Here is a 12,106-nt window from a genome sequence, read left to right as displayed (position 1 = left end):
GCACCCTGTCCCTTTTCAGTAGCACCCTGTCCCTTTTCTGTAGCACCCTGTCCCTTTTCAGTAGCACCCTGTTTCAGTTAGCACCCTGTCCCTTTTCTGTAGCACCCTGTCCCTTTTCAGTAGCACCCTGTCCCTTTTCAGTAGCACCCTGTCCCTTTTCTGTAGCACCCTGTCCCTGTTCAGTAGCACCCTGTCCCTTTTCAGTAGCACCCTGTCCCTGTTCAGTAGCACCCTGTCCCTGTTCAGTAGCACCCTGTCCCTGTTCAGTAGCACCCTGTCCCTTTTCAGTAGCACCCTGTCCCTTTTCTGTAGCACCTGTCCCTTTTCAGTAGCACCCTGTCCCTTTTCTGTAGCGCCCAGTCCCTTTTCAGTAGCACCCTGTCCCTTTTCAGTAGCGCCCTGTCCCTTTTCAGTAGCACCCTGTCCCTTTTCAGTAGCGCCCTGTCCCTTTTCAGTAGCACCCTGTCCCTTTTCAGTAGCACCCTGTCCCTTTTCTGTAGCACCCTGTCCCTTTTCAGTAGCACCCTGTTTCAGTTAGCACCCTGTCCCTTTTCAGTAGCACCCTGTCCCTGTTCAGTAGCACCCTGTTTCAGTTAGCACCCTGTCCCTTTTCAGTAGCACCCTGTCCCTGTTCAGTAGCACCCTGTTTCAGTTAGCACCCTGTCCCTTTTCAGTAGCACCCTGTCCCTGTTCAGTAGCACCCTGTCCCTGTTCAGTAGCACCCTGTCCCTGTTCAGTAGCACCCTGTCCCTTTTCAGTAGCACCCTGTATCTTTTCAGTAGCACCCTGTCCCTTTTCTGCAGCACCCTGTCCCTTTTCTGTAGAGCCCTGTCCCTTTTTAACCAACACCCTGTCCCTTGTCTATAGCACCCTGTCCCTTTTCTGTAGCACCCTGTCCCTTTTCAGTAGCACCCTGTCCCTTTTCTGTAGCACCCTGTCCCTTTTCAGTTAGCGCCCTGTCCCTTTTCTGTAGCGCCCAGTCCCTGTTCAGTAGTACCCTGTCCCTTTTCAGTAGCACCCTGTCCCTTTTCAGTAGCACCCTGTCCCTTTTCAGTAGCACCCTGTCCCTTTTCAGTTAGCGCCCTATTCCTTTTCTGTAGCGCCCTGTCCCTTTTCAGTAGCACCCTGTCCCTTTTCAGTAGCACCCTGTCCCTTTTCTGTAGCACCCTGTCCCTTTTCTGTAGCACCCTGTCCCTTTTCTGTAGCACCCTGTCCCTTTTCAGTAGCACCCTGTCCCTTTTCAGTAGCACCCTGTCCCTTTTCAGTAGCACCCTGTCCCTTTTCAGTAGCACCCTGTCCCTTTTCTGTAGCACCCTGTCCCTTTTCTGTAGCACCCTGTCCCTTTTCTGTAGCACCCTGTCCCTTTTCAGTAGCACCCTGTCCCTGTTCAGTAGCACCCTGTCCTTTTTAAAACCTGGCTAAAACCATAGACTGTATGTAAGGTGCTCAAAGTTCATGTGGGATTTAAGAATTAGGCTCCAATGAAATTTCTTTGTTTCAAAATCAAGGGTAAACAGCAACATGATTGTTGTGTTTATTCTTTGAATTATGTAAAATGATGTATTATCTGCCTCCTACTATCTCACATTGACATTTCTAGACTTGTTTTGAGGAAAAACTGTATTTACCGATTTTTTTGACCATCTGGTGTCTAGTCCCTTTAATGTTTAATGGCATAGATGTGGAATGTGAGTAGGTGAATAAAACTGAAGCTTGTTGATGTGGGCATCCTAACTTCTTGTAAAAATATGAGATTTGTTTTTAAGATTACAGAATTATTTTGTGAAAGTTGTTTATTCATTGCATGCAAAACATTTTCAAACCCACTGAACTGTTCACGCAAGTAGTCAGAAGCAGAAAAATCATTCTATAGATTTCTCAAGCAAAAAGTATTGAAATGATATTTTAAACATACAAATACGCTATAAATAGCTTTCGTAATTTTAATTTATTTGATGTTTAACATAGCTGAACATAATGTTACAAATACATGATTTTATTTACAATGTTGTTTATTATTACCTACAGAAAAGTTACAGTGAAATATTTGGTGTTGCAGGCTTCAGGAATTGAAACTACACTCAGGGTCGCTGAAAAGAGGTCCATTGTACTATATTACACTAAACCACTGCTATATTGATTGTTTCCATTAATTTTGTTTGTTATAGTTTAGATTATATATGAATCACTCAAGTCTGTCCTGTGAAGAAACCAGGGGCGGTGATTACAAATAGTCCCTCAAGTCTCAGTTCAGACTCAGACAAGCACCTTTATTAAATTACAGCATCTTAATTCCGTTCTTTTTACAAAAATGAATGTCAGCTTCAAATAGTTATAACATTCAGCAAATTCATTTTATCATCAATACTCAACTAGAAGCTAGGAAAGTTGCAATGAAATGAGGATTAGTAGTATTGCCACTTGAGTCTGAACTCAGACTCGAGAATGGTGGTAACTATGGCCCCTGCTTTTGCCCTGTTTCAAAAACATATATAAATCTTAAGATCTTAAATTTCTAGGCGTAACCTCGTTTTTTGCTTCAACTGTGTTTAGATTCTGCCTATTTTCCGGGCGTCCCTGAGCACTCTTAAGCAGCTTGAGGTTCGATACTAAGGTATTTTTTTTAAACAAGGCCCACCTCAGTAAAATGTATTATTTGAGTTTGACTTATTATATCTATTCTCTCAAAGTCAAACTACCAGTTTTCTTTAAAGTTTACAAAATAATATTATGTACTTTTTTCTATTTCAGGCTGAAAATCTACTCCTGGATGCCAACATGAATATCAAAATAGCAGGTAAGATTAACGGAGAGATATAAAAATGTTGTTCAAATACTTCAGAAATAACCAATATATAGTAAAAGAAAAACTACTGAAGACGTTTCATGACCTTCTTTAGCCATTATGTTGTTATTTATAAATAACATAGTTCGCAGATAAAACTTTCATATGAAAATGAGGTTATTCTGTTCGAAAAGATTAATTCCTTTCATAATACTACATGTAGGGCAAAAATGACAAAATATGAAACTGGATGACCAAAAATAAATGAGCTGCGTCCAAGGGCTTGTCAGCTACTAAATATAAACTCATTTAATAAAACCAATCAATGACAAATTGAAAAAAAAATAAAAAAATTGTTACAATATGGAATATTAGTGGTTGTATTCTGCTTTATAAATTTTTGGTTGTCATGAAGATCGAGTTTTTTTTAATAAATAATGGTAAATTGGTCCAGCAATCCAATTGGCAGAGCCTGGACATACTGAACACTATATGTATAGGTTAGAGTTTTTAATTAATTTCCTCGTGAATAAGTAACCTAAGGAAGCGGAGCACAGCGAATCAAGCGTGGTTTCTTATTCACGAAGAAATTACTTAATAAATTCAAACCAACTTAGTGTTGGCCCCTCCCATTAGTTGAATCAGCTTGAAAATCAAGCTGTGCGCCTGTCAAAAAGACTTGTCAATTATGTTGATATATTGTGACGTCATTTAAATCAGCGTTGACACTGAAATTGCGCCTTTGCATATGCAAACAGTAGGCGTGGCAATATGTGCATGGGCAGTAATAGCAATTTACCTAATCCTTAAGAGTCGTCTTCAGAAATAAGAAACGATTCTTCATAAATAAGGAACAAAACAATTTAAAAATCTAGCGCCACTGATTGGCTGACAATGTAGTGCAAACACTTTTCTAGAATAGAGATTATCCTAAAGAATGCCTTAAAGTGATACTTGTATTTAAAATCAATACAAACAAATGTATAACAAACATAAATTTTGAGTGATAAACCTTTAATTAATTACTAAATAATGCATTTATGGAAAATAATATTAACTGATAACAAGATTATAACCATGTATTTAATAGCTTGAAACGCACAAATATTAAATGACTTGTGTCTTGTTTTTAAAAGATTTACGATCTGAACTATCGTCTCGTAAGCTGAACTATCGTCTCATAAGGTAGAAATACCATGTTTGCTGCACCTTTATTTCAAATTAAACAAGAACCATTGTTTTTGATATTTATTCATCGGTGAATTTAAACAATTGTATTAATTGTGGTACATCTTATTTGGAAGTAAGAGTGCATCTTTAACATAGATATCTTAATTAATAAACTTCTGATTCGTAAGCAAATTGCATTTTCATGATCCTGCATGTTGGAGTTTATGGTTTTAATATCAAATAAAATTAATGTCCACCTCACTGAACCAAACGCTCATTAAACCAATTTTATGGTTACAGAACGAACAATCCAAGCATTTAAACATCTTGATATGTAAGACATTTTTGGCTGGATTTGTCCTGGTGTTTAACATCAGTAGTAAAACATGGGGTTCTTACGTCATTCAAGGCTGTGATTGATAGCTAGACCGATTACTTCGTCTCTTTCTCTTGTAAACATTCAACCTTTAGCCATCATACCAATTTATTTCTTGTTTCGGGCCTGAGGAAAAATTGCTTTGCAAAATAGTTGTATGATGTATTGTTTGTGGTATGATGTATTGTTTGTGTAAAAATGCATGTAGAATGATGAATATATCTCATTGTCTTCATGAACATGCCTGATCAGGCTAGTTTGTATGGGGATATCAAGAAAGAAAAAGTCTATATCAAGAAAGAAAAATATTGATTGGTCATAACAATCATGATGATTTCTTCTGCTACTGCTGTTGTGACTGCTGCTGCTTCTGTTGCTACTGCTTCTGCGGCTGATGATGATGATGATGATGATGATGGTTGTCAGTTGTGGTGATCATGTGCAGCTGCTGCTGCTGAATATGATGATGCTAATGCTGCTGATGGTGGTGTAGGTGTAAATTTGTTGCTGTTGCTGCAGATGAGTATGCTGCCGCAGCTGCTGATGAGGAGGGGGATGATGATGATGATGATGATGATGATGATGATGATGATGATGATGAGAAGGATGATGATGATGATGATGATGATGATGATGATGATGATGATGATGATGATGATGATGATGAGAAGGATGATGATGATGATGATGATGATGATGATGATGATGAAGATGATGAGGAGGAGGAGGAGGAGGAGGAGGAGGGGGATGATGATGATGATGATGATGATGATGATGATGATGATGATGATGATGATGATGATGATGAGAAGGATGATGATGATGATGATGATGATGATGATGATGATGATGATGATGATGATGAGAAGGATGATGATGATGATGATGATGATGATGATGATGATGAGAAGGATGATGATGATGATGATGATGATGATGATGATGATGATGATGATGATGATGATGAGAAGGATGATGATTTCAGTTTGCCAATCAGTCGTTGGCGCTCCCTTTAAATTATGTTGTATCCGTTGTAATACATGAACTATGACCTATACATTGAGATGTCAATACTTCATACATGATCTGCTGCAATGTCATTTAATCCCATATTGAATAGGTTATATTATAGACGAGTGCAGTGAAGTGCATGTCTGTATCATGAATTATGTATAATATGTCCATTAGATTGATCTACCATTTGAGGGCTTAGTGCATGACAGATGTATCTTCTTCTATTTTTATATGGAGTTACGTCTGTCCTGGGCTTAGCCCGGGCATTGTACTTTAAAAACTGCAGAATAAATCTAATGCAGAGCTAAAATAAATTGGGAGATAAACTCATTTCCTCAACTGTTATAATGCGGAAAATAGCTCATTGGGCTTATGTTTCTTGTTATCATGTACCCGACTATAAATAAAGATAATCTTGTAAATGTATTTTTAGAGCTGTATGATTCTTTTTAAATTATTATCATCTTCTGTAGTGCTTCAATTTATATGTTCATTTAAAGCTCTCTGCTGTTTCTTTATGGTAATGGTATGTAAAAATAATGAGTTCTTAGGATTTGTTTTCATTTCTTTGCCAAGGTCCTCTTTATCCCCTTCGTTCTTTTTATCAGCAGAAGTCTGCTGTAAATTGTCTATTTTGTTATTTGCATATTCAATGAATTGACATGGCACAGTGACACGCTTATGACATACAAGGTTAATACCTCTTGACAGAAAATACAAAAATATTTCATTTAAATGGAAATTGAGGGGAAAAATTATGGTTATTTGGATAAGAATTTTTTATCCTGGGATTTAGCCACAGAGGGAGGGGTTAAGATAGATGTACATGTATTTTACTGTGTCAGTATTCCTACATACAATTAAGAAATATAAGACACCACTACGGGTCATATGACATTATAAGGACCGACCAGTCAGCCACCGGCAGTGTTTATGGACCGAGGCGTTAGCCATTCACCTTCATTGGCTGACTGGCCAGACCTTATAATGCCATATGGCCAGAAGTGATGTGTTATATTTCTTATATTATACCAAATATTTTATAACCATTCACTATTTTTAAAGTGTGTTTGATGTGTTTTATTAAATAAAGCAAATGATGTTTACTTGTGACAATTGTTTGCCATTGTGAAAATTGCAAGTGACACTCATGAGTTTTATGACGTAATAGGTCCATATAATATTTTTGGCGAGGTCAGGACTGGCCAAAAATATGATATGGACCGCTGACTTCATAAAACTGGATTTATACTAAAATACATTGGTATCGGACGGATGGACTTTATATATACAAAGATGAGACACATATATGTAAGGTATAAGTTATAAATATATATTCTGGTGAGAATTCAGCAGTCATAATGAAGCCCAAGCCCGTAAGCTGTGCATGTACTGGTCAAACGGTCATGGGGCTTGGTCAAATTTTACATAGCAAAGTGTTTTCTTGATGGGTTTGTTATTTTGTTGCAAACTTTATAGAGGCTTATAATATTTTTCTAGAAATTAAATGAAATGGGATTCTTGGTTAGATTATATCTTACTAGATTTGATGACTGATATCATTTTAAATGGAATGGATCATCAAATGTGTTTGAAGTAGGATTATTGAAAATTGACGGAAGCTTTCATTGAAATGGTTAATTGACATTTTTAATTAATGATTTAATGAGATCAATACTGATAGATGATCAGCGTAGTATTGACGTCACTAAGTGTCTAGACTATGAACATGCTTATTGAACAGCGTATTAAAGGCTCGATACAAAGCTCATGCAACTCTCCTATCAGATGCATTATCAGCAAGTCAATTCTAAGTACCAAACTTATAGTGCTTATAAACAATTGTCATAATTGTTCTTCCTGGCCTAAGACAAAGCCACAATTGATTACTAATATGTTTGACGTCTCCCCACCAAATCACAAAATTATATATCTGTGACATGTATAATTTTTTAACAGTTTCAATTTTATTAATGGTGGCCCTGAATTGAAGGTTTTTAATTGGGCAATCTTAGATGAGGACCTTACGGATTCATTCTAACTTCCAGGAATGATTCTGTCCTTTTCCCAGCACTCTTGAAATGTTTTTCCTGCATTTCTCAGTATAACAATCGATATTGTAATTATGTGCAAAGAAGTATCTGTTAATCATTATGTTTTCCAGGTATTTCTTTTTTAGAAACTTCCGAACTATTTTCTGTCAGTATAGTTATATTATCATTGTATTTTTTTTCTTCAGATTTTGGGTTTGGTAACTTCTTTACGGGTAAGGAGCCCCTGGCCACCTGGTGTGGAAGCCCGCCGTACGCCGCCCCGGAGGTGTTTGAAGGAAAGAAATATCTTGGTCCACAAATTGACATCTGGGTAAGATACTCTAAAAAGTAATGCAACCTTTACCCCACCCCCTTTCCCACAAATTGGTATTGTCTTCAATTTGGTATGCATATTGGTCATGGTCAGAAGATGACCCCTCTTGGTTTTAAGGTCAAGGTCATTGTGACATCAACTTGACCCCCTACTTAGTTTGAGGTCAAGGTCATTGTGACTTCAATTTGACCCCCTACTTAGTTTGAGGTCAAAGGTCAAGGTCATTGTGACATCAACTTGACCCCTACTTAGTTTGAGGTCAAAGGTCAAGGTCATTGTGACATCAACTTGACCCCCTACTTAGTTTGAGGTCAAAGGTCAAGGTCATTGTGACCTCAACTTGACCCCCTACTAAGTTTGAGGTATAAAGTTAATGTTGTGGATTTAAAATTGGTTCTCAATTTGGTTCAACAACATTGGACACTGCCTACAGGCTGACACATCCAACATAGTTATTGGCTCATGTAGGACTTATTGGTAGTGCATTCACAGCACGAAATGTTACCAATGTCCAAAGTAGGTCATCGAAATCCCTACAAATTTTTATTTGATCAATTTCAAAATGTGTACTTTTTTTCTTTAATTTTGTAATTGAAATGTGCGTAGCGTATTTCGTAAAAGTGAAAATTTTAAAGATGTTAACAACATAGTTGTTTATTTAAACAGGCATTTTTGAACAAGCCCTGTGCTATAATTATATTATTTAATAGTTTTCTAAATCATTGGGATTCTTAAACTGGGTTGCTCACAGATTAACTAATTGATCAATTGTAAAACAAATGGCATTTCTATTTCCCCTCTATTTGTAAGGGCCATTTGGTACATAGAGTACACAGAGTAATAGATTTGGACCAGGCAATTGCTACCCTTGGTTTTATGTAGGTTTTTCCATTATTTTTGACATAAAGTATTATCATGAGCACGCAATGTTGGAGATTCATTGCGTAGATTTCTAATGTAGATGTAGTGATATCTGTTGTTGTTTTAAAAGTCCATATATTGTCATAGGCTTGGTGTTGTCACAGGGCTGGTGTTGTCATAGGCTTGGTGTTGTCACAGGCTTGGTGTTGTCATAGGCAACTTAATAAAAGGATGTTAAAGATAATTTTAATTTACATGAAACTTAGGTGTTAGGTTGCCAGTGACTATAATGTATGTTAAGTAAGGCTCATAAATTTGACTTTATAGTAGTTGCCAAGGTGCGCCCGTTGATTATCTGTGAAACACAGATTGGTCATTATGTCCCATGAATGGGGGAGACATACTGTTTTGCCCTGTCCGTCTGTCAGTCAGTCCGTCCGTCCGTATGTTACACTTCCTTTCTGCTTAATAACTATAGAATGCTTGGACCCAGGTACTTCATATTTTGTGTACAGGTTGGTCATGACCAGAAGATGACCGCTATTGTTTTTTAGATCTCTAGGTCAAGGTTGCAGTGACCTTGAGGTGAACAAACGCTTTCCGCTAATAATAACTGAAGATCCTTTGGGTCCAGGAACTGCATACTTGGAATGCCAGTTAGTCATAACAACTAGATGATCCCTTTTGATTTTGAGATCAAAGGTCAAAGTTATGTTTACTATTGAATACAGGTGAATACTCACCTGACTAAACTTCAAGGTCACTGTTGTCTTCACTTTTCTAAGTAAAAAGAAAAGGTTGAGATATTGTCACAGTCTTGTTGTTATCAACGGTGCCGGTGTTGTGCAAGAGCTTTAACCTCGGCCATGACTCAAAAAACATTCAAGATATCTTAATAATTCTTGGCATTCATGTTGTGGATGAAAAAAGGCAAATGTTAGGAAGGACTGATGACCAGAAGAACGTTGGTGTTCCCTTCACAGATGTTTTTATGTAGTTGTTTCACTATTCTGACACATTTGGTGTTGTTTGCCTTAAAAGAAAACATCATCGTCATCATAATTGTTAAAAAGTGGCATTGTATTACATTGTAATAAAATGGGAATACACTTATAAAAATGTGAAGGTTATCATTGGAGATCATATATTTAGTTATGTTTCAACAGGCTTTGTTCAAAATATCAATATGGTGATATTTAGTTCAATGAATTACATTGTATTTAACATACCGCGCGAGGTGTCACCTTACTGTTTTGAACTTATTCTAATGTTTCCTCAACAATGGCTTTTAAAAAAAAGAACCATGTCAGCATTTATTTTTTTCAATAAATGGAATGGCTTTGATTTCTGCAAGGTGGGTGTTTACTTGTGTTTGCCTTGCGAATTAGAAGTGAGAAGAACTTTTTTTTCATTGCTTTTTACACATATACTTCGGTGTTTTGAGCTCCACTATTCAAAGAATAAGGAGGCTATGCAGTACTTGTTAGGGTTGATGTATTGTGGTCAAAATTGGTTTGTAGGAAGAGTTATTGGAAGAATTCAATGGGATTCCGTTGGGGCCACTAGTATTAAGGTCAAGGTTACTAAAGATTGAGAAAAAACAACAACAATTGAAACAGAATCTCACATCAAAGTTCTTCTGTCAATCATTAAAAAATCTTGTTTTGTCACATTGCACGGTTTCTTTTAAAAAAAAATGTTACTTTTGAAAGGCACATATTACATCAAAGTTGTATTCATTTCTAAAACAAAGCAGCGTATATTCGAGGGCGCTGTCCTTCACCTCTTATTTTGATTATTTTTAATAATTTATACAACAATGGAAAGATTAACATAGCAGAAATTTAAGGGCATTTTACAAAAGTACTCAGAAAAGTTATCAGCTCGATACATTTAGTTAATCCTGTTCAAATGTATTTTTAAACTGGGATTACATGTCAAGTGTGAATTAAGTCATACTCCTTCATTCATTCTTTGTATCTGGAGTAATGATTTATTGTCTAACATTTTCAAGTACCTGAAATGAGATTGATGTCTATCCATTCACGTCATTCGCTTGTATAATGATTGCATTGATAAAGCACTAGATTTCAGTACATTTTAACAATTCTTTGAAATAATCAATTTTCATATTGATAAATTAGCTGGAACAAGGCTTGTTGATAATTTTGTTGGTTCGTTGGCAGAAAACAGTAATGAGCAGAAATGGGTGTTATTGTAGATTTTTAAATGATAGCTTGTTGGCATTTCATCAAACATGTTCACCATTAATGGAAGCATAAACTAGCCTACTAGTACAATGGGTCTTAAGATTATGTCACATCATGGTCACCACCATTCTGTTTTTCATCACAGGAAACTAGGACATATTTCCTGATTACGTCAAATTTACTATAAGACCGGGTACCCTTTTCAATGAAGAACGTAACGCTTAAGATGCTAAGCTTCCAGTCCAGGATTAAATACATTGTTTTGGCTAAAAATGTGTTTCACTAAAATTATCATAACTTAACATGTGTCCCCGAGCACTCCTTAAGCAGTATAAGGTTTAAGACTAAGATATCATATTGAAACAGCACCTTGGTCCTTGTGAAACTCAAGTTTTGGACATAACAGTGTAACTGTTATATTCTCATGAAACTTGGTAACTGTGTAACTGTTATATTTTCATGAAACTTGGTAACTGTAAAACTGTTATATTCTCATGAAACTTGGTAACTGTAAAACTGTTATATTCTCATGAAACTTGGTAACTGTTACTGATATTCTCATTAAACTTGGCACACAGTCCATATACACATAATGTGTTATTTAAGTCCCAACACTCAGGCTTAAATATTTAAGTATTGGCATACTGTTAGAAATAGAAAAAGTCCCTTTTTTCAACCCTGTGTTTCATTTTTCAGAGCCTGGGCGTGGTGTTATATGTGCTGGTTTGTGGCGCCCTTCCGTTTGACGGACAGAACCTTCAGGTCCTCCGATATAGAGTTCTATCGGGTCGATTCCGAATCCCGTTCTTTATGTCTCAAGGTGAGAACTAAAATTGGTGTGATACTTTCATTCGCGCAAACCCTAAAAAAAGTTGTGATTTATTTTTACTTGAATAAGCAGTAAACTGTTGAATTTTGGCTGCAAAAGTAATAGTAAAGTTCACCAAAATATAATGTCAGAAAATAGAAATAAATATGAACTGATGCATAGTGATAATAAAATGCATCGTTAACTGAAATCATTTGAGTTTGTTCGTTTTTTGAAAGTGAAATTCTAAATAAGGAAGTGTTTATCCGCGGTAATACACCATATACTTTTTAGGTATGCAGGAAGGTGCAAAATTACACTAAGAAAAGAAACCGTTTCGGTTCATATGAACGATGATGTAATAGCATATCAGGAATGGACTAGAATTTACTAATGCGTGCAATTGTGGCATGATGTATCGTTAAATAGAACTGCTGGTTGTGTAACGCAAAAAAAAAATGGTCTTTGACACAATAAAAGACAAAATTAATTTAATTTGTTGCTTTTATGGTTTT

The 12,106-nt window shown here is 36.4% G+C and overlaps 1 protein-coding gene across 1 annotated transcript in view; it reads left to right on the top strand.

Annotated features, from left to right (window-relative positions):
* LOC128234170 (serine/threonine-protein kinase SIK2-like) overlaps window positions 1–12,106 on the top strand; it is a 44,775-nt gene that overhangs the window by 24,300 nt on the left and 8,369 nt on the right. Inside the window, exons 5-7 of the mRNA XM_052948209.1 lie at window positions 2,752–2,797; window positions 7,585–7,709; window positions 11,480–11,603. Of these exons, the coding sequence (XP_052804169.1) occupies window positions 2,752–2,797; window positions 7,585–7,709; window positions 11,480–11,603 (295 nt within the window). The remainder of the gene's footprint in view (window positions 1–2,751; window positions 2,798–7,584; window positions 7,710–11,479; window positions 11,604–12,106) is intronic.

The sequence above is a fragment of the Mya arenaria genome, chromosome 5 (genome assembly GCF_026914265.1).
Source record: "Mya arenaria isolate MELC-2E11 chromosome 5, ASM2691426v1".
Lineage (NCBI taxonomy): Eukaryota > Metazoa > Mollusca > Bivalvia > Myida > Myidae > Mya > Mya arenaria.
Note: the sequence above shows the minus strand (reverse complement) of the source record. Positions and strands in the feature narration are given on the sequence as shown.